Consider the following 21933-nt stretch of genomic DNA (forward strand, 5'->3'; position numbering starts at 1 on the left):
ACTTTTGGCCTTCACAACATCCTCTGGCAACGAGTCTGGGTCTGGGTCCTGGTCCGTGACTCTCACTCCTGGACGCTGCTGTAATGTGTCACCTGCGGTCAGCTGAGTCCCACAGTTGGGAACTGTGTGACAGGCTTGTCTTATGTGGGGCCCGGATCGGGGCAGATCAAGCCCAGAATGGAGGCTGCCAGCCCGGCTCCGTGGTTGAAGCGAGTGCCGATCAGGCTGGGGGCAGAGGAGATCCCCACGTTTCCTCCGGTTGGAAGGGGAGCAGGGGAAAATTCCCTTTCTGCAGAAGGGGAACTGGGATGGCTCCTGGGCTATGGAGCTGCTAACCTCTAGGACCCTGGCTAAACCAGCCCAGCTGGGTAGTGACCAGCAACTTGGTGCCCCTGGTGGGAAACTGGGCTTAGTTCAGTGCCCAGTGGCTCAGCACAGTTTGCACCCACCCTTGTTGGCCGCTTCAGTGTTCAGGGGAAAGCTGAGGCCCCGCTAGTGACAGGCAGAGCAAACGGGTGTACAGCAACTCCTCTCTCGCCGGCAGGGGTTCGAGGAGACCTGGCGGCATGACCTCCGCCTATGGCCGCACCCCCATGTACGGCTCGCAGACCCCCATGTACGGCTCCGGCTCCCGCACCCCCATGTACGGCTCGCAGACTCCGCTGCATGACGGTGAGTGAGCTGAGCCTGCTGCTGCGGGGGCTGGGGGAATTGGGCCCTGGGTAGGAGGATTATGGTAGGGGGCTCCCCGGGAACAGGGCGGGAGTGAACTGTCCAGCCCTGCAGTCGACCCACTCTGTCCTGTGCCCGTGCTCCCTGCCCCACCTGATGGAGCTGGGTAATGGGGGAGCCCGATGGACCTGCGCTTCTCCCCCAGATCCTGGCCAGGGGTGGGATGGAAGAAGGGTGACGTAGGGCCTGGCCCCTCCCCATCTCTGCTGCCCGGGCACGGTGCTAACCAGGCGCGCGCTGGGCTCTTTCAGGCAGCAGGACCCCGCACTACGGCTCCCAGACGCCGCTGCACGACGGGAGCCGGACACCTGCGCAGAGCGGGGCTTGGGACCCCAACAACCCCAATACGCCCTCCAGGTTCGTGTCTCGCGTGCTAGTCTGGGGACGGGGGGGGAGCTTTGACATGGTCAGCCACTAAGGGGCAGAGGTGTGTGACATGATGGGGGCTATGGGAGAGGGGGCTGGGCTGGGGGGGCTTCATGTGTCAGGAGCTCAAAGGGAACTCTGCATGTGAGTGTGGCGCCCTCTGCTGGAGAGTGGAGAACTGACGGGGGCGGTTACTTCAGTGTGCCCCAAAGGGGAGGTGATGGGTGGGCTGCAGACGTCTGTCTCCCACATGCCGCGTGAATGATGCGTTCTCCTCCCCAGGGCGGATGAGGAGTTTGAATACGGCTTCGATGATGAGCCCACGCCCTCTCCGCAAGGCTACGGGGGGACCCCCAACCCCCAGACTCCCGGCTACCCCGACCCTTCGTCTCCGCAGGTCAATCCGCCGTACAATCCGCAGACGCCGGGGACCCCAGCCATGTGAGTGCGCGTGCCCATGGAGGGGGGACGGGGGAAGAGTCTCTTGCTAGGTTGGGGTGAATCTCTTTGCACCCAGCATTAGAGCAGAGCGGGGCAGTTCCTGTCAGGGGCCTTGTGTTGCTTTCTAGCCACATGGCGGCCATTCCTCCCTCCCCGGGGGTGCGCCCTGCTGCCTGACCCCAACAAGAGGCAGAGCTGCCTCCCAGCGTCTTGCGGTGACCCTGCTCTCTCTCCAGGCGCGCCCATCTGGAAAGGAGATCTGCTGGTTTCCGGGGATCCGATCCCGTTTCTCTGCTCCTGCTGCTGGAGCAGATCTCTGATCCCCGTGTCTGTGGCTCCATGGACTGATCTCTTAGGGCAGGAGGACACAGACTGGAGCCCCGCTGGGTTCCGACTTCTATTCCTACCCCCCTCCTCACTGCCTGTCTCTTCTCATTGCAGGTACAACACTGATCAGTTTTCTCCGTACGCTGTTCCATCTCCTCAGGGCTCCTATCAGCCAAGCCCCAGCCCTCAGAGTTACCACCAGGTGGCCCCGAGCCCCGTGGGCTACCAGAACACCCACTCGCCAGCCAGTTACCACCCGACCCCGTCGCCCATGGCGTATCAGGTACCGTCCAAGCGCCTTGCTGGGTAAAATGCCAGGCCAAGCCGCAAATTGCAGGTGGCTTAGCCAGATCCGGGGGGGGAGGGGGGGGGACACGTGGCCCTGTTCCAACGGGAATTCTTGCTGTGGCCGTGAGAGGCTAATGTCAGAGAGCAGAGACCTCTAACTCTGTGCTGCTTCTTCCCCACAGGCCAGCCCCAGTCCCAGCCCAGTGGGCTACAGCCCCATGACACCAGGGGCTCCTTCTCCAGGGGGTTACAACCCGCACACCCCCGGCTCTGGCATTGAGCAGAACTCCAGCGACTGGGTCACCACCGACATCCAGGTCAAAATTCGAGACACCTATGTGGACAGCCAGGTGGTGGGGCAGACGGGAGTCATCCGCAGTGTGACGGTGTGTAGCAGAGAGCGTGCTGTTTTCGTGTCAATGGGCCGGGGAGCAACCAGATGGGGCATAAGGGAGGGTCTGATGGGTGTAATTACTAAGGAAGGGGATGAAATAATTAAGGGTGAAATTAATCACACTCTGGCTAGGCACCCAGGAAAGCATCCTGACCGCGAGAATTACTGTGCTATGTATGGGCAGAGGGCAACCCCTGGGGCCTCTTTAATTAAGACTAGGAAAAGCCCTGGAGAATATTGCTGTAGAGAACAGCCCTGCCTGGAGCAGTGGGTTAGAAGCAAGTATTCAGGCCGCCGTCGCTTCTGAATTCTCCATCTGATCTCATTCAAGGTATTTGTAACTTCGAGGTCTGGATCCTGCAGGTGTTGGGAAGAGTGGGGATGTGGAGAAACCCAGTTAGACCGAACTACTGCCTGCATGCACGGCTGTATTGGGTCTGGTGTCTGTCCTCCAATGTTTATCCCTCCCCCTCGCATACATAAGCTAGATAAGAACGGCCATTCTGGGTCAGACCAAAGGTCCATCTAGCCCAGTATCCTGTCTTCCGACAGTGGCCAACGCCAGGCGCCCCAGGGGGAATGAACAGGACAGGCAATCATCAAGTGATCCATCCTCCCAGCTTCTGGCAAACAGAGGCTAGGGACATGAACAGGTTTGAATTGTGCAGGATAGTGCATGGGAGGCAGAGAACAGAGCGAGGGACATAAAGACTAGTGGTGCCAACACGTGGTGCGGTGAATAACCAAACGCGTCCAGTTGCGAGGCCAGTAGGGCGAGGAGGGGAAAGTTAAGGGAGGAAGATGAGGAGTTGTAAGAACACACTTGGTTAGGAGCAAGTGTGCACGATAAGGCCATTCAGACACCACAAACTGCAGAGAAGGCTCTTGTATGCAACCTTTCTGCGCCACACCTGTGCGCAGGTAACAGCAGTGTCGATGTGGGGGCCACCGGGGCACGTACTTGGGTGGCTGCCCCGTGCTGAATACTGTGCCGATGTGTGTACACAGCTGTTTGTTTATTTGTGTGAGCTAGATCAAAGCCCACCCATGCTACAATCAGACCTTTGCTTGCAGCGTGGAGGTATCCTAAGTTGCTTTTGAGGGGGGGACAGAGTTTCTTGGGATCAGCTGGAATCTTCCTGGAATTCCAGAGGGTTCGCATCCCGGGGTGGGAATTCTCGGCTTTGCGTTTGAGCTCAGGTGTGCTCTACAAATGGGTCTGAAAGAGCATGCGGTCTCTGAATGGCTTAATGTCGGCGCCTGACCGGGCTGTCTTCTCCCATCAGGGTGGAATGTGCTCAGTCTACCTGAAGGACAGCGAGAAGGTGGTCAGCATTTCGAGCGAGCACCTAGAGCCCGTCATACCGACCAAAAACAATAAGGTACGTTAACGCCAACCCGTCTGTCTGGCAGCTCTGATCAAATGGCATCTCTGGCCTCTCCGGTGGTTGGATTACACGGTCCTACGTAGAACCTGATTCTGTATGACTGTGTTGGGTCTTGATTAAGAGTAATTTGTTCCTGGTTGGTGTGGTACTCTCTATGGGGCCCATTGTGCTAGGTGCGGTGCAAACAGTAGGCAGTGGCCCTGGCCCTGGATTTTTAGGAGTACAAGGGGAGGGAATTGTCCCTCAGTTAGTAGTAATATGTCCCACGAAAATAGTCCCCATTCAAGTAGTTACAACAGTCATCCCTCGCTCTTACCTGACGCTTTCCATCAGCAGACCTCAAAGGGCATTACAAAGGAGGTCAGAGTCGTCATGCCTGTTTTCCCGATGGGGAAACTGAGGCACAGGAGGGTGCGGGGGAGAATGAATTGCCCAAGGTCACCCAGGAGGTATTATTCTGTCTGTACAGGGCCGGGCACAATGGGATTCTGGTCCATGACTGCAGCTCCTAGGTGCTTCTGCAATATAATCATCCTTGGAGAAGTTTTTAGACTGAGAGTTCCATGGAGCTGGGACCATGCTGTCTTCTGTGCCTGGGAACACATGGCATGCTGTGGGCACCACCAGAAAGAAAGAATAGTTTCTTTGCCAGCTATGCTTGTACGGGACCCCCATCGTGACTAATAGGGAGTTAAAGATCTAATGTGCACTCAGAACGGCCAGGTTTAATAGATGTGATGGTCAAACTTCGTTCTGATGCAGCTGGTCTTTCCAAACTGCAGAGATCATGATTATTAATGTTCTGGTGCCCACACTGAGTGCCCATTGTGCCAGGCGCTGCCCAGACAGGAGTAAGAGACCAGCCTTGTCCTGAAGAGCTTCCAGTCTAAATAGACAAGACATGGAAATGGAGACTGCTTGCTTTCTCTGAGACCACCTTGATGTCTGTTCTTAGGGTGTCCTCCAACCCTGAGCGCACTCGACCGCTTCACATATTTCTACCAGCCTTTAGCTAATCAGGATTGTACTGAGCAATCCATGTGGTGGGGTGGGTTGTTCGTATGCTTAGAGAGGAAGGATGGTCCAGTGGTTAGGGGGCTAGTCTGGGATTCTGGAGAGCTGGGTTCAGTTTTCGCTTGGGCAAGTCACTTTAACTCTGTGGGCCTCAGTTTCCCCATCTGTACAATAGGGATAATACTAATACCTAGCTTTCTTTTAGCATTTTCCATCTCTGGATCCTAAAGCGCTGTCCTATGTCCCAGGGGGCCGGAAAGATAAACACACTTAGGAGCAGCCAGATAAGGATCATAGATAGGAACTTATTGACCCTGTGCAGGCAGTCTTGTGCTCAAGCCTTGCCCCTTTTACCCCACGGCAGACACAATCAATTCTGACTTCCAGCATCAAATCTAGCAGAAGCATAATCCCCTTGCCCCTCAAGCTCCTGTGCTTGCTTTCTCCAGGTGAAGGTGATCCTGGGGGAGGACCGGGAGGCGACAGGCGTCCTCTTGAGCATCGACGGAGAGGATGGCATCGTCCGCATGGACTTGGAGGAGCAGCTCAAGATCCTCAACTTGCGATTCCTGGGCAAGCTGCTGGAGCCGTAGGGCTGGGGCCTTTTTAGCAGTTGACCAGAGACTGGTTCAACATGTCCTTGTACAGAGTTCCGGGGTGGGGGGGGATAACTGCTTTTTTTTTTTTTTCTTTCTTTCTTTTTTCTTCCAGAACAGCTGGTGGTTGTTTTTGGAGTTTGTTTTTATTTGTAATGCTGCAGTTACGTCTCATGAGTAAATTGGGACTGGAGTAGGAAAAACAGTGTGTGCTCACACGTGGGGAGGGCAGGGGTAGAGGCTGGGGTTGGTCCCATAGCACTAAACACGCTGCTTCTCCTTCCTCTTGAAAAGGGAAACCACTTGCTGTGCCTGCGTTTCAATAAAATCCATCTGTCCCGTGGCCCCTGCATCATCGGATGCAATAGGCTGCCTGGATCCTAGGCCACGCTCATTGGAACCACTCAGATGCAGCCTGCCAGGTGGAATGGATAAGAATGGAACAGCTTGATCTTGTCTGAGCTTTTCTTTTTTTCCCTTTGCCTCCTATTAGCCTATGAAATAAAGGGATATCTAAAACGTCCAAAGAGACCAGGGGGAAGGAACGCAAGCGAAAATAGGGAAAGAACTGACTAAAGAATATTTAGGCAAGTTCGATAGATGTAAGTCGGCAAGGCCTGATGAAATTGTTTCAGTTAGTTCCTTACACACCTTAGGGTCAATCTCAGAACCATTAGCAATGATCTTCAAGAACTCCTGGAGGAGTTGAGGTTCCAGGGGACTGGAGAAGGGCAAACATGGTACCTATCTTAAAAGGGGGAACAAATAGGACACGGGGAATTTGTAGACCAGTCAGCCTGTCTTCGATACCTGGAAAGATATTGGAACCCATTAAACAACAATCTGTTTGTAAGCACCTAGAGGATGATGGTGTGATCAGAAATAGCCAGCATGGCTTTTAAGAGTAAATCATGCCAAGCCAACCTTATTTCCTTCTTTGATAGGGTTATTGGCCTAGTGGATGGGGGCAGATTGGCCTAGTGGATGGGGGCGGGGGGAAGCTGTAGATGCTTGATTTGATGAAGGCTTTTGACACAGTCACCCATGACGTTCTTGTAAGCAAATGTGTTCCAGATGAGATTATTATAAAGTGGGTGCACAACTGGTTCAAAGACTGTACTCAGACTAGTTATCTATGGTTTGTCAAATTCAGGGGGTGTATGTAGTGGGGTCCTGCTTGGGGCTGGCACTATTCAATATTTTCATTAATAATGTGGATAATGGAGGGGAGAGTATATTTATCAAATTTACAGATGACACCAAGCTGGGAGGGGTTGCAAACACTTTGGAGGGCAGGATTAGAATTCAAAACAACCTTGACAAATTGGAGAATTGGTCTGAAATCAACAAGATGAAATTCAATAAAGACAAGTGCAAAGTACATCACTTAGGAAGGAAAATTCAAATGCAAAATGGGGAATAACTGGCTAGGGGGTCGTACTGCCGAAAAGGATCGGGGGCTTATAGTGGATCACAAATTGAATGAATCATCAATGGGATACAGTTGTGAAAAAGGCTGATATTCTGGGGTGTGTGAACAGAAGTGTCGTATGTAAGACATGGGAGGTAATGGACCCTGCTCTGCATGGCACTGGCAAGGCCTCAGAGGGAGTGCGGTGTCCAATTCTGGGTGCTGCACTTTAGGAAAGAGTGGGATAAAGTGGAGAGAATCCAGAGAGCAACAAAAATGATCAGCAGTTTAACCTGACCTGTGAGGAAAGGTTAAAAAAATGGGCAGGTTTAAAGTCTTGAGAAAAGACTTGCGGGGGACCTGATAACTGTCTTCAAATATGCCAAGGGCTGTTACAAAGAGGATGGTGATCAGTCCTTCTCCATGTCCTCTGTAGGTAGGACAAGAAGCAATAAGTTTAATCTGCAGCAAGGGAGATTGAGGTGAGAGATTAGGATACATTTTCTAACTCTCAGGGGAGTGAAGCTCTGGAAAGGAAGTTGTGGGATCCCCATCATTGGAGGTTTTTCTGAACAGGTTGGACAAACATCTGTCAGGCCTGGTCTAGGTTTACTTGATGCTGCCTCGGCTCGGGGCTTGGCTTGGTGACCTCTTGAGGTCCCTTCTACCCTGCCATTCCCATTCTATGTGAGGGGTTTTCCGTAGGGGAGTAGAGCAGCACTGTTCAGACAAGCTTCCAGTCACCCCTGAAGCAAGGCTGTGGCAATTGAAGGGGAGGAGCAGGCTCTTTTATCTTGGCGATCAAAAAAATCAGACTGATAAAGTGACTAATACTCAATACAATAAACAGGACTCAATTCCCCTTTTCCTTTCAGGTCTAAATCACTGCTTTAAATCCAGACCAAGTAACTGAATGTCCTTGAAACAGCTGACGGCTGCTTGTTGACCCATGGGTGAAATTTACCTGGTGCAGAGTTGTTCACCTCAGCACCATTTTTGCATTTCCCCCCAAGTTGGCCAGCGATAACAGACTGGGTCACTTTCACTCTTGTGTTTAATGTGTTTCTCGTCTTTCGTTTTCTGGTTCATATGCACCAGCCCTGGGCTGTGATAGAATGATAGAAGGTCAGGGTTGGAAGAGACCTCAGGAGGTATCTAGTCCAACCCGCTGCTCAAAGCAGGACCGACCCCAACTAAATCATCCCAGCCAGCGCTTTGTCAAGCAGGGCCGTAAAAGCCTCTAAGGAGGGAGATTCCCCCACCTCCCTAGGGAACCCATTCCAGGGCTTCCCCACCCTCCACTTGAAATAGTGTTTCCTAATATCCAATCTAGACCTCCCCCACTGCAACTTGAGACCATTGCTCCTTGTTCTGAAGAAGCTGGGTTACATGCACCACAGGGGAAAGATTTTGTTTTTCACTAGGAATTATTTTTTCAAATAGAAATATTTTGTGGGCGGTCTCACATTATGAATAAATTAACCCTAATTTGGAGGCTACAGACCTAAGGCAGAATCTTCCTTTGAAAGGATTTCCCCCTTTCACTATAAGGATCACCAAAGAGTATCAGAAAAGGACTTCCTCTGTTGGGTTATTTTATAAATTTGAATAAAGGAAAAAGCTGTGCTAAGCTGTTGCTTTGCCCCTCTGCCTGCAGGCTGCAGTGAGTTTCGATGAGTCTTGTTAAAACCCTAAACAGCAGAGGTTTGTAGAGCTGCTTGAACAATATTCTAGAACACTGTATTGTTCTTGCTTTTATTTTCCTTGAAGCGATGGCATCAATTTACAATGTAGTAAAGTAATTTCAGGTACTCGGTCATCCCTTGCTTCTGTCTGAAACCCATACAGAAAAGCAGGGAGGGATCACTTCACCCAGTCCTGCAGGGAAGCCATGCCTGGGCTTGGACTGGGCAGCTTTGGAAGAAGGTCCAGTCAACTCTCCTGAACCACTTCTAACATGGCATGAGGAATATTATTTCCTCCACTGTCAATTCAGGGGGTGGAGCAAGATAATTTAAATGCATTCCGGCTGTGGTTGCAAAGTTTGGACTGTACAATCTCCTCGATCAACAGGCTGTTTACAGCAGGAGCACATATTTGGCATGTAAGTGCATGTGGCCACAGCTTGTGAAAATGATCTTTAAAGTGCCATCACTAGACTTCAGAGTGAACAACGCAGAGAGAAGAATGGAGTGTTCCACATCTCTCAGAATGGAAGCTTCAGACTGTCATAGGTGAGGAAGCCCCCCATCCTTTGCACTGAAGTGGGTCAAAGGTTTTAATTCTAGTGAACGCTCTGATTCTGTTGCATCAAAAATCCTGTAGCCTGGGCCTGTGCCCAGCTGCTAGGAGTGTGCCAAAAACTGTGGAAAAAGTGGGGAGGAGGAGGAGGAAGTACACAAGGGCCAGAGCTGAAGTGCTAGTGGGACCTGGGAAAGGATCAGTGTTGTGCTGCGGGGGGAATGTTGCTACCACACTGCTCCGCCTTCGTTACCTTCTAGTCTCCCCATCAGCCCCCTCACTCCCTCTTATCCCCAACACCTCCTCCCTCCCCTCCTATCTCCCATCCACCTCCCTTCCCCCCTCCCAACTGCATCCTCCCTCCACTGCCCCACCAATTCCCTATCCACCTCCCACCTCCTCCTTTCTCCCCCTCCAAGTCCCTCCACTGCCCCACAAATTTCACATCCACCTCCAACCTCCCTTCCCCCCACTCAAATCCCCATCCACCTCCCTCCACTGCCCCACCAATTCCCCATCCACCTCCATCCTCCCTCAAATCCCCCTCCCTCCATTGCCCCCAACCTCCCTTCCCCTCCCCCAACTGCCTCCTCCCTCCACTGCCCCACCTATTCCCCATCCACCTCCAACCTCCCTTCCCCCCTCCCTCAAATCCCCATCCTCCCATTTCCCCCCAACCCCATCCACCTCCAACCTCCCTTCCCCCTCCCTCCATTGCCCCAACCTCTCTTCCCCCTCCCCCTTCTTCCCTCCCTCAAATCCCCATCCTCCCATTTCCCCCCAACCCCATCCACCTCCAACCTCCCTTCCCTTCCTCAAATCCCCCTCCTCCCATTTCCCCCAACCCCATCCACCTCCAACCTCCCTTCCCCAAATCCCCATCCTCCCATTTCCCCAAACCCCATCCACCTCCAACCTCCCTTCCTCAAATCCCCATCCTCCCATTTCCCCCCAACCCCATCCACCTCCAACCTCCCTTCCCCCTTCCTCAAATCCCCCTCCTCCCATTTCCCCCAACCCCATCCACCTCCAACCCCCCTTCCCTTCCTCAAATCCCCCTCCTCCCATTTCCCCCAACCCCATCCACCTCCAACCCCCCTTCCCTTCCTCAAATCCCCCTCCTCCCATTTCCCCAAACCCCATCCACCTCCAACCTCCCTTCCCTTCCCCAAATCCCCCTCCTCCCATTTCCCCCAACCCCATCCACCTCCAACCTCCCTTCCCTTCCCCAAATCCCCCTCCTCCCATTTCCCCCAACCCCATCCACCTCCAACCTCCCTTCCCTTCCTCAAATCCCCCTCCTCCCATTTCCCCCAACCCCATCCACGTCCAACCTCCCTTCCCTTCCTCAAATCCCCCTCCTCCCATTTCCCCCAACCCCATCCACGTCCAACCTCCCTTCCCTTCCTCAAATCCCCCTCCTCCCATTTCCCCCAACCCCATCCACCTCCAACCTCCCTTCCCTTCCTCAAATCCCCCTCCTCCCATTTCCCCCAACCCCATCCACCTCCAACCTCCCTTCCTCAAATCCCCATCCTCCCATTTCCCCCAACCCCATCCACCTCCAACCCCCCTTCCCTTCCTCAAATCCCCCTCCTCCCATTTCCCCCCAACCCCATCCACCTCCAACCCCCCTTCCCTTCCTCAAATCCCCCTCCTCCCATTTCCCCCAACCCCATCCACCTCCAACCTCCCTTCCCTTCCTCAAATCCCCATCCTCCCATTTCCCCCAACCCCATCCACCTCCAACCCCCCTTCCCTTCCTCAAATCCCCCTCCTCCCATTTCCCCCCAACCCCATCCACCTCCAACCCCCCTTCCCTTCCTCAAATCCCCCTCCTCCCATTTCCCCCAACCCCATCCACCTCCAACCTCCCTTCCCTTCCCCAAATCCCCCTCCTCCCATTTCCCCCAACCCCATCCACCTCCAACCTCCCTTCCCTTCCTCAAATCCCCCTCCTCCCATTTCCCCCAACCCCATCCACGTCCAACCTCCCTTCCCTTCCTCAAATCCCCCTCCTCCCATTTCCCCCAACCCCATCCACGTCCAACCTCCCTTCCCTTCCTCAAATCCCCCTCCTCCCATTTCCCCCAACCCCATCCACCTCCAACCTCCCTTCCCTTCCTCAAATCCCCCTCCTCCCATTTCCCCCAACCCCATCCACCTCCAACCTCCCTTCCTCAAATCCCCATCCTCCCATTTCCCCCAACCCCATCCACCTCCAACCCCCCTTCCCTTCCTCAAATCCCCCTCCTCCCATTTCCCCCCAACCCCATCCACCTCCAACCCCCCTTCCCTTCCTCAAATCCCCCTCCTCCCATTTCCCCCAACCCCATCCACCTCCAACCTCCCTTCCTCAAATCCCCCTCCTCCCATTTCCCCCAACCCCATCCACCTCCCTTCCCTAAATCCCCATCCTCCCATTTCCCCGAACCCCATCCACCTCCAACCTCCCTTCCTCAAATCCCCCTCCTCCCATTTCCCCCAACCCCATCCACCTCCAACCCCCCTTCCCTTCCTCAAATCCCCATCCTCCCATTTCCCCCCAACCCCATCCACCTCCAACCTCCCTTCCCTTCCTCAAATCCCCCTCCTCCCATTTCCCCCCAACCCCATCCACCTCCAACCTCCCTTCCCCAAATCCCCATCCTCCCATTTCCCCGAACCCCATCCACCTCCAACCTCCCTTCCTCAAATCCCCCTCCTCCCATTTCCCCCAACCCCATCCACCTCCAACCCCCCTTCCCTTCCTCAAATCCCCATCCTCCCATTTCCCCCCCAACCCCATCCACCTCCAACCCCCCTTCCCTTCCTCAAATCCCCCTCCTCCCATTTCCCCCCAACCCCATCCACCTCCAACCTCCATTCCCTTCCCCAAATCCCCCTCCTCCCATTTCCCCCCCAACCCCATCCACCTCCAACCTCCCTTCCCCCTTCCTCAAATCCCCATCCTCCCATTTCCCCCAACCCCATCCACCTCCAACCCCCCTTCCCTTCCTCAAATCCCCATCCTCCCATTTCCCCCCCAACCCCATCCACCTCCAACCCCCCTTCCCTTCCTCAAATCCCCATCCTCCCATTTCCCCCAACCCCATCCACCTCCAACCTCCCTTCCTCAAATCCCCCTCCTCCCATTTCCCCCAACCCCATCCACCTCCAACCCCCCTTCCCTTCCTCAAATCCCCCTCCTCCCATTTCCCCCAACCCCATCCACCTCCAACCTCCCTTCCCTTCCTCAAATCCCCCTCCTCCCATTTCCCCCAACCCCCCTTCCCTTCCTCAAATCCCCATCCTCCCATTTCCCCGAACCCCATCCACCTCCAACCTCCCTTCCCCAAATCCCCATCCTCCCATTTCCCCGAACCCCATCCACCTCCAACCTCCCTTCCTCAAATCCCCATCCTCCCATTTCCCCCAACCCCATCCACCTCCAACCCCCCTTCCCTTCCTCAAATCCCCCTCCTCCCATTTCCCCCAACCCCATCCACCTCCAACCCCCCTTCCCTTCCTCAAATCCCCATCCTCCCATTTCCCCCCCAACCCCATCCACCTCCAACCTCCCTTCCCCCTTCCTCAAATCCCCCTCCTCCCATTTCCCCCAACCCCATCCACCTCCAACCCCCCTTCCCTTCCTCAAATCCCCCTCCTCCCATTTCCCCCAACCCCATCCACCTCCAACCTCCCTTCCCCCTTCCTCAAATCCCCCTCCTCCCATTTCCCCCAACCCCATCCACCTCCAACCTCCCTTCCCCCTTCCTCAAATCCCCCTCCTCCCATTTCCCCCAACCCCATCCACCTCCAACCTCCCTTCCCCCTTCCTCAAATCCCCCTCCTCCCATTTCCCCCAACCCCATCCACCTCCAACCTCCCTTCCCCCTTCCTCAAATCCCCCTCCTCCCATTTCCCCCAACCCCATCCACCTCCAACCCCCCCTTCCCTTCCTCAAATCCCCCTCCTCCCATTTCCCCCAACCCCATCCACCTCCAACCCCCCTTCCCTTCCTCAAATCCCCCTCCTCCCATTTCCCCCAACCCCATCCACCTCCAACCTCCCTTCCCCAAATCCCCCTCCTCCCATTTCCCCCAACCCCATCCACCTCCAACCCCCCTTCCCTTCCTCAAATCCCCCTCCTCCCATTTCCCCCAACCCCATCCACCTCCAACCCCCCTTCCCTTCCTCAAATCCCCATCCTCCCATTTCCCCCAACCCCATCCACCTCCAACCCCCCTTCCCTTCCTCAAATCCCCATCCTCCCATTTCCCCCCCAACCCCATCCACCTCCAACCTCCCTTCCCCCTTCCTCAAATCCCCATCCTCCCATTTCCCCCAACCCCATCCACCTCCAACCTCCCTTCCCTAAATCCCCCTCCTCCCATTTCCCCCAACCCCATCCACCTCCAACCCCCCTTCCCTTCCTCAAATCCCCCTCCTCCCATTTCCCCCCAACCCCATCCACCTCCAACCCCCCTTCCCTTCCTCAAATCCCCCTCCTCCCATTTCCCCCAACCCCCCTTCCCTTCCTCAAATCCCCCATCCTCCCATTTCCCCCCCAACCCCATCCACCTCCAACCTCCCTTCCTCAAATCCCCCTCCTCCCATTTCCCCCCCAACCCCATCCACCTCCAACCCCCCTTCCCTTCCTCAAATCCCCCTCCTCCCATTTCCCCCAACCCCATCCACCTCCAACCCCCCTTCCCTTCCTCAAATCCCCCTCCTCCCATTTCCCCCAACCCCATCCACCTCCAACCCCCCTTCCCCCTTCCTCAAATCCCCCTCCTCCCATTTCCCCCAACCCCATCCACCTCCAACCCCCCTTCCCCCTTCCTCAAATCCCCCTCCTCCCATTTCCCCCAACCCCATCCACCTCCAACCCCCCTTCCCCCTTCCTCAAATCCCCCTCCTCCCATTTCCCCCAACCCCATCCACCTCCAACCCCCCTTCCCCCTTCCTCAAATCCCCCTCCTCCCATTTCCCCCAACCCTTCCAAATCCCCCTCCTCCCATTTCCCCTTCCTCAAATCCCCCTCCTCCCATTTCCCCCAACCCCATCCACCTCCAACCCCCCTTCCCTTCCTCAAATCCCCCTCCTCCCATTTCCCCCAACCCCATCCACCTCCAACCCCCCTTCCCTTCCTCAAATCCCCCTCCTCCCATTTCCCCCCAACCCCATCCACCTCCAACCCCCTTCCCTTCTCAAATCCCCCTCCTCCCATCCCCCCAACCCCATCCACCTCCAACCCCCCTTCCCTTCCTCAAATCCCCCTCCTCCATTTCCCCCAACCCCATCCACCTCCAACCCCCCTTCCCTTCCTCAAATCCCCCTCCTCCCATTTCCCCCAACCCCATCCACCTCCAACCCCCCTTCCCTTCCTCAAATCCCCCTCCTCCCATTTCCCCCAACCCCATCCACCTCCAACCCCCTTCCCTCCTCAAATCCCCCTCCTCCCATTTCCCCCCAACCCCCATCCACCTCCAACCTCCCTTCCCTCCTCAAATCCCCCTCCTCCCATTTCCCCCCCAACCCCATCCACCTCCAACCTCCCTTCCCCCTTCCCTCAAATCCCCATCCTCCCATTTCCCCCAACCCCATCCACCTCCAACCCCCCTTCCCTTCCTCAAATCCCCCTCCTCCCATTTCCCCCAACCCCATCCACCTCCAACCCCCCTTCCCTTCCTCAAATCCCCATCCTCCCATTTCCCCCAACCCCATCCACCTCCAACCTCCCTTCCCTTCCTCAAATCCCCATCCTCCCATTTCCCCCCCAACCCCATCCACCTCCAACCCCCCTTCCCTTCCTCAAATCCCCCTCCTCCCATTTCCCCCAACCCCATCCACCTCCAACCTCCCTTCCTCAAATCCCCCTCCTCCCATTTCCCCCAACCCCAACCCCATCCACCTCCAACCTCTCTTCCCCCTTCCTCAAATCCCCATCCTCCCATTTCCCCCAACCCCATCCCACTCCAACCTCCCTTCCCCCCTCCTCCTTCTCCCCCTTCCTCAAATCCCCCCTCCCCCTCTATTGCCCCAACCCCATCCACCTCCCCCCACCTGCCCCAACCTCCCCCCACCTGCCTCCTCCCTCCTCTGCCCCCATCCACCTCCAAGCCGCCCCTCGCTCGCCGCAGCCCCTTCCTCCCAGCTTCAGACAGCGCGAAGGGCGCCAGCAGCCCAAGTGCCTCATTTGGACCTTCGCCGCCTTCCGTTCTTCTCGCTCTCCCCCCCGCTCTGATTGGCTGGGGCGGCAGCGGCCTGCGCAGGGTGGGCGTGGTCCTTGTGATGGGTTGGGTCTGCCCTCTTAGCTCCGCCTCCTATGGTTTGTCATTGGTCTGCCGGCCTGTCTCCCTCAGAGCCCGGTGCCGGCCTTCTGTCGCTTGCGATTGGTCTGCCTAGCCAAGATAGGCGGGGTCAGGGTCACCCCGATGTCTGATTGGTGGAAGGCCGCGGTGTGGGCGTTGTCTTCACTGCCTTTTCCTCTGATTGGCTGAGCTCCCCCGCTACTTTTCAATCTCCCCGGCAGCGGCCTGACCTCCCCTCGCGCGTGGATTGGCGGGCTGGGCTCGAAGCGCTCCGATTGGGCGGGAGGTGGCACCCGGCGCCTGCGCGCTGCGCTCCGGGGGGGGGGGGGAGGAAGATGGCGGCGGCGGCGGCTCGCGGGCTGGTTGTGGCGGCGGCGTGCGGGGGTCCGCGCGCTGGGGGGCGGCTGCTGTCGGCGGCCCCCGGGCGGCCCCGGGGCCGGGCCCTGAGCGCGGGGGGCGCCGCCGCAGGGCGCGGGGGTGGGGCTGGCCGAGGCGCTGCTGCAGGACAAGCTACGGCAGCACCAGCAGGTGAGGGGGCGGGGGCCAGAGGGGAGGGGGGCGGGGCTGCTCTTTGGGGGGGAGGGTGTTGGGGATGGGGGTGTGGGAAGGGGGGGCTGTGGTGGGGGGAAGGTTGGGGGATGGGGGGTGGGGGAAGGGGGCTGTGGTGGGGGGAAGGTGTGGGGGATGGTGGGGATGGGGGTGGGGGAAGGGGGGCTGTGGTGGGGGGAAGGTTGGGGGGATGGGGGGTGTGGGAAGGGGGGCTGTGGTGGGGGGAAGGTTGGGGGATGGGGGTGTGGGAAGGGGGGGCTTGTGGTGGGGGATGGGGGGTGTGGGAAGGGGGGGCTGTGGTGGGGGGAAGGTTGGGGGATGGGGGTGGGGGGAAGGGGGGGCTGTGGTGGGGGGAAGGTTGGGGGATGGGGGTGGGGGAAGGGGGGCTGTGGTGGGGGGAAGGTTGGGGGATGGGGGTGTGGGAAGGGGGGCTGTGGTGGGGGATGGGGGTGTGGGAAGGGGGGCTGTGGTGGGGGGAAGGTTGGGGGATGGGGGTGTGGGAAGGGGTGCTGTGGTGGGGGATGGGGGTGGGGGAAGGGGGGCTGTGGTGGGGGGAAGGTTGGGGGATGGGGGTGTGGGAAGGGGGGCTGTGAGTGGGGGGGATGGGGGTGTGTGGGAAGGGGGGGCTGTGGTGGGGGATGGGGGGTGTGGGAAGGGGGGGCTGGTGTGTGGGGGCATGGGGGTGTGGGAAGGGGGGCTGTGGTGGGGGATGGGGGGTGGTGGAAGGGGGGCTGTGGTGGGGGGAAGGTTGGGGATGGGGGGTTGTGGGAAGGGGCTGTGGTGGGCGGGAAGGTTGGGGCGATGGGGGATGGTGTGGGAAGGGGGGCTGTGGAGGGGGGAAGGTTGGGGGATGGGGGTGGGGGGTGGGGCCGGGGGGGCCTACTTTTCAACACACCAGTTTTGGTTCATTGATTTCTGGTTCTACACTCACCTTGTTTACCAGGCATTATCTTACCACAAGCCTTGAGTTACATCAGCCGGCCTTTTTGTTCGGACTCGTTCAGTCTTTCTGTCTCCTTTTCATACCTTTTCCTGTCAAACACTTGATGTGTCAGGTTATTGTGATCTCTTATAAGCGTAACCCTCACTTTTTACAGATAACTCACCATTGGGGTAAATCTGTTGGCCAAGTTATTACAACCGAGGGTGGGGTGTATGTGGGGGGAGGGGAGGAGAGGAGAGGACACTAGAAAATGGTTGAGGGAGCTTGGGATAGGGGCATTCGGGGGTGGAGGGAGGGAGAGATGGGGGTTATCAGTGAGTGGGGGCATGGGGAAGGGTGGTGAGGTGGGTTGTTAATGGGAAGGATCAGAAATGGCTGGGAGGGGATTAGGGTGTGGGGGGGTTGTCAGTGGGGAGGGGGTTGAGGACTGGGAAGGGCATGGTTGTGGGGGGTGTGAGGGGGAAGGCTGGGGGTTGCCATCCAAAGGGAAGTGGGGCTGGGAAGTGGTGGGAAAGGAAAAGCGGAGAGGGAGGTTGTGAATTGGTTGGGAGGATGGCGTGTGGGGCGTTGAAAGGCAGGTTTGATGATAGGGTATGATGAAGTTGGCAAGCTTGGGGGCAGGTTTAGGGACAAGGGGAGTTGTCACTGGATGGGACAAGACCCTGTCTGGTATACTGTCAGAAATGGCCACCACTTGGCATTGAGAGGCAGGCATGACCTCAGCAGAAAGGTCATCAGGGTCTCTACCTGGCTGTCACAAGGTGGCGCTGCTGAAATGTACTTGAGAGTCCTTGGCAGAGTCAGCTTTGTCCTCTCACAACCCGGTGTGTCTCAGGCTCCAGAATTAATGCCAAGACCCCAAAACATCCCACAAGCAGGTTGTGGAAATTAGGATGTTCCACGGAAATCTGGGATGGGAGAGAATTCTTACTCACTGTCACTGTATTGTCCCCCTTGGCACTGGCACATCCCGGAAGGTTTGCCTGTTGCATCTCGCATGGTTTGGTCTGGTCAGTGTTTGGAGGAGAAGCAACCAGGAAAAACTCGGGGCGCTGTAGGGAGCTGTGTGGGTATCTCAATGGGGGATGTGCTCATCTGCCTGTGCCAACCTCAGTTCCCTGACATGGTACTAGGGAGTTCTGGCTGGTACAGGGAAGTTGCTCTTTTTCAAATGAGATCTAGCCCAGAAGTCTTGACCACCTGGAAGCATTACAGTTCTTATGGTAGTTTTCACAAAGGCAGCTGGGTGTTTAATCTTGGTCTTGTGACCATATTTCTGCTTGGGTAGTCATATTCTTCCGTCCTGCGTTTCAGTGGGGTATCAGCCTTTACAGTGCCATTCAGCCTTTAACCACGGGAGTAAAAAACAGACCTATTGCTGGTTTTATAGTTGTTCCAGGTTTAAAATATCGGCGCTCTCAAATGGTTGCTAAACAAAATTGTATTCTGGTTAGGACTTGGCATTCAGATTTCAGGCTCGGGGGCAAACGTTTCCCCAGTGGTTCATTTTAACCCTCCAAAACGTAAGGGGAAAGTACCCTGGTAACGGGACTTTAAGCAGTCTTGTAAAATTGTTAAGAAAACTTACCACGCTAAGCACAAAACCCCACTCCCCTGCCCTTTGCCAGGACATCTGATCACTAATGAAAAAACCTTGTATTTTACTCTCCCCAAACAAGTGGATGAGGGAAAAGTTTGCAAGTCTGATGCTATTTTCTCGAGGTCAGGGTCTTTTCTTCGGTTGGCACAGCATTTGACAGTTTGTGTTTGTGCCTCATTAATAGTGCAGGGAAACCTTAGGGGAGACCAGTCTTTCCCAGGCTGCGATGGCTGGACTAGACGTAGGGTCAGAATGGGGAGGGGGAAATGGTGGTACTTACTCTAGCAACCCCATCACAAGGAGCCATGCTGGGTGGCCATCAGGAGGAGCCATGCTGGGTGGATTGCACAAATCTTCCTCTTGCATGCTTGATCCAAATAAAAATAGGTAACGTTGTTGACATTTAATTGCCTCATTAGGATTCAGAGTTCCCTTTGGATAAATGAAGCAGTTAATGCTCCTTTTATAGCTGTTGTTTCAGGCAGTCTGCATATTCAGGCAGACTCCACTATATTGACTTAGTCATTTCACATTTTGAAGGATACTGTCTATGCAGTAAAGGCTGAAGAATTTGCTAATCCGATCTCTGGCTAGATGATGTAATGGATCCTTTCCATCTTTAGTTTCTCTGATTATGTTAATTGCTTTCTTTATTCCTTTCACGGGGAGTTCTGTAAAAGGTTCTATAATCACGTTCTGGTACTAAACAGAAAGGCCAGTGGAATTTTTCCCTAGAGGTTTTGAGTCCAGTGAGTTAGTTATTTACCTGTGTGTGGCTCTCTTCTCTGTAGCTATGAACCCTAACTTCTGTAACTTTCACACCTGATAACTTAAATCTTTTCTCTTTCCCATCCTCCATGGGTAGTCAACAGAGGGAGGAGATGGGAAAGGGTCCAGTTCTGATGAGCAGCAGGAGAAGAAACAGAAGGAAAATACAGCCTATGCCAAGAAAATGGTGCTCCGGATAGCAGGGCTAATGGGAGCTGGTAGCGGGATAGCAGTTATCTATATTTTTGGTAAGCTGTTCCAATCCATTTGGGATAGAAATGTATTAACAATTCTATAAAAATGCCAGCAAATGTGTTATTCTCAGTGCCTTTCTGATTATTCTCTAGCAGCTGATTCCCCCTGCCCAATAACTGGCTATATTTTTATTACCTTTCTTCCAAGGATCTCAAGTCTTTTACAAAAACTAAGCTCACAACACCTTTGCAAGGTTGTGAAGGATAATTATTCCTATTGTATAGATGCTTACGGTGCATGCCAATGGCTTGCTACACAACAAGTCGGTAGCAGGGTCAGGAATAGAACCCAGGAGTTCTGTTCTTTCCATTTTTGTTATTTATATTACCATGGTGTTCAGAGATCCCAGTCAGAATCAGGACCCCGTCTGTAGAAGGGGAGCTAATGGTACTGACCTCCTTTGTAAATGGTATACCCCCAGACTCATCAGATATTCAGTTCTTAAAGGAACACAGCATGGGAAATCTAACCCTGACATTCCTTTTATGAGTGCTACATAAATTACTTTGAGATCTCAGAGCACTAAATAAAGCTAGGCATTATTGTGCTAGATGCTGTACAAATACACATAGGTATGGTCCTTAGCCCCGAAAGCCTGCAGTCTAATCCACTAAACCTCCCTTCCTTGGTCTGTCTAGATACTTACATGACACACATCACTGTAGTATCCGACCTTCATGCAAAAGGTGTCTGGCCAGTCAGATTAGCCAGGAAGGGAGTTAGTTGATATCCCAAAACAGTACCAAGACTGCTGGGGGTTTTTTTAAGGGGTTCTTGTATTTTAATGGCAATTTAAAAAATGTTTTTCTGGAAACTTAGCATTGATATCTCTGGCATAGAACTGAGGCCCATTAGTGAGACAGTCTGTACTATTACAGTCTGTTTAGAATGTAGTCTTCCGTTTCCAGAGCTGTCAAGATGGAACCCTTCCTGAGCACTACCATCACTTAATGCTCTACTTATTGCACAAAGTCTCTCACAAATTAATGGAATGACCGCATCGCTGATTTGCATTGGGTGGTTTTTTGATCTGAACAAAGTGGGAAGGCAGGGACATCTTGTTCCACAACTTCTCCAGCCGGGGAAGTGAGAGGGAGTTTCTCTGCTGTCTGCAGAGATCTGTTTGTTATGTTGAGGCCTTCAAACATGTAATGTGGCCAGGTGTACACATGGGTCTGGTACCTGTTTGTAACAGTGTTCATGTTGCAGTGTTGGCTGAGAAAGTGACTGACTACTTCTTCATCTTCTGTTTTGCTGGCAGGTAGTAATTCAGTGGACGAGCAAGGGGCTAAGGTAAGGTGCTTTCTGTGTTCTTTGGGTTTTGCTCCTCGTTATACAAGGGAATTGTCCGTAGAACTGCAGTGAGCTACAGTGCTGTTTGCTTGGTGAATGCCACAAGAGGGCGCTGTTTCTGTTTGACCACGTTCTGCAAGGCTGGTTATGTGTGCACCAGGAATCAATAATAATCTTTCCTGCATGAGCGAATGGTACAAGGTTAGGTTTATGGTTGGGGACGGGGGAGTGTCAATTAAATTAGCCAGGTACTCAGACAGTTATCGCTGTTCTCTTAGTAACTGGCCAGTTGAACATTGCTCGCTGGTTGTGATTTGGATTACTTCCTCCTACAAAGTGAGGAGGAGGAGAGAGGAACAGTTCTCAGCCTAAGCCAGAGAGTCCAGTTTTAAGATAGTCAGGCCCAGGGACCAGCCAAGAGGAGTGAAATAAGAATTGTTTCTGTGCACAGCTAGTGATTGCCCAGGTGCTGGCTTAGCCATAGGAGATCCCTGTAGTTCTATAGAGGTCGCTCACATTTGGCTGCGTGGACCTCTTCAGCACAGCAAGCCTAGTTACAGCATGGGGTGTGTGGGCGTGCGCGTGCTCTGCCGTGTTGTCTTCTGGGGTTTTGTAAAGAACCTTCAGAGCATTCCATAGTAGCACCCGGTACACCCTTTAAATCCCATTCTTTCAGGGCTGAGTCCTGACAAGTGTCTTCTTCCCAGCAGGGGGCGTGATGGTATTGAGGGAGCTTTGAGGTATCCATCAGTGACATTGGCTTCAATTTCCACTGGGAAAGAATCAGAACAAAATTGATGTGTGGGTTCCTGGGGGTGTGTACAACGGGAAGGAATTATGAGCTAGGTAAAGTCAGGGTTTCTTGGTGTTGGGGGCAAACACTTTGAAATATCCTGGGTATTGGGTTTTCCCTTGAAACTCCACGATGTTGATTTGGGGGTATTGGGCTAGTTCAGGGATCTACGTTTTTGCTCGGCATGCGCTGTCCCAACGGGGAAGGTGGTCATGGATCAAATAGCTCAGCAAACTTT

The 21933-nt window shown here is 54.7% G+C and overlaps 2 protein-coding genes across 3 annotated transcripts in view; both read left to right on the plus strand.

Annotated features, from left to right (window-relative positions):
- SUPT5H (SPT5 homolog, DSIF elongation factor subunit) overlaps positions 1-7752 on the plus strand; it is a 31927-nt gene extending 24175 nt beyond the window's left edge. For both annotated transcript variants that reach the window (XM_073322225.1, XM_073322226.1), the window contains 7 exons: positions 545-672; positions 984-1089; positions 1381-1539; positions 1981-2149; positions 2337-2540; positions 3835-3930; positions 5400-7752. In XM_073322225.1, coding sequence (XP_073178326.1) covers positions 545-672; positions 984-1089; positions 1381-1539; positions 1981-2149; positions 2337-2540; positions 3835-3930; positions 5400-5543 — 1006 coding nt within the window. In that variant the 3' untranslated portion in view covers positions 5544-7752. The remainder of the gene's footprint in view (positions 1-544; positions 673-983; positions 1090-1380; positions 1540-1980; positions 2150-2336; positions 2541-3834; positions 3931-5399) is intronic.
- An 8168-nt stretch (positions 7753-15920) lies between these two features.
- Positions 15921-21933, plus strand: part of TIMM50 (translocase of inner mitochondrial membrane 50) — a 46103-nt gene continuing 40090 nt past the window's right edge. Inside the window, exons 1-3 of the mRNA XM_073321923.1 lie at positions 15921-16022; positions 19452-19602; positions 20871-20902. Of these exons, the coding sequence (XP_073178024.1) occupies positions 19539-19602; positions 20871-20902 (96 nt within the window). The 5' untranslated portion in view covers positions 15921-16022; positions 19452-19538. The remainder of the gene's footprint in view (positions 16023-19451; positions 19603-20870; positions 20903-21933) is intronic.

Source organism: Lepidochelys kempii, chromosome 23 (assembly GCF_965140265.1).
Source record: "Lepidochelys kempii isolate rLepKem1 chromosome 23, rLepKem1.hap2, whole genome shotgun sequence".
NCBI classification, from domain to species: Eukaryota; Metazoa; Chordata; order Testudines; family Cheloniidae; genus Lepidochelys; species Lepidochelys kempii.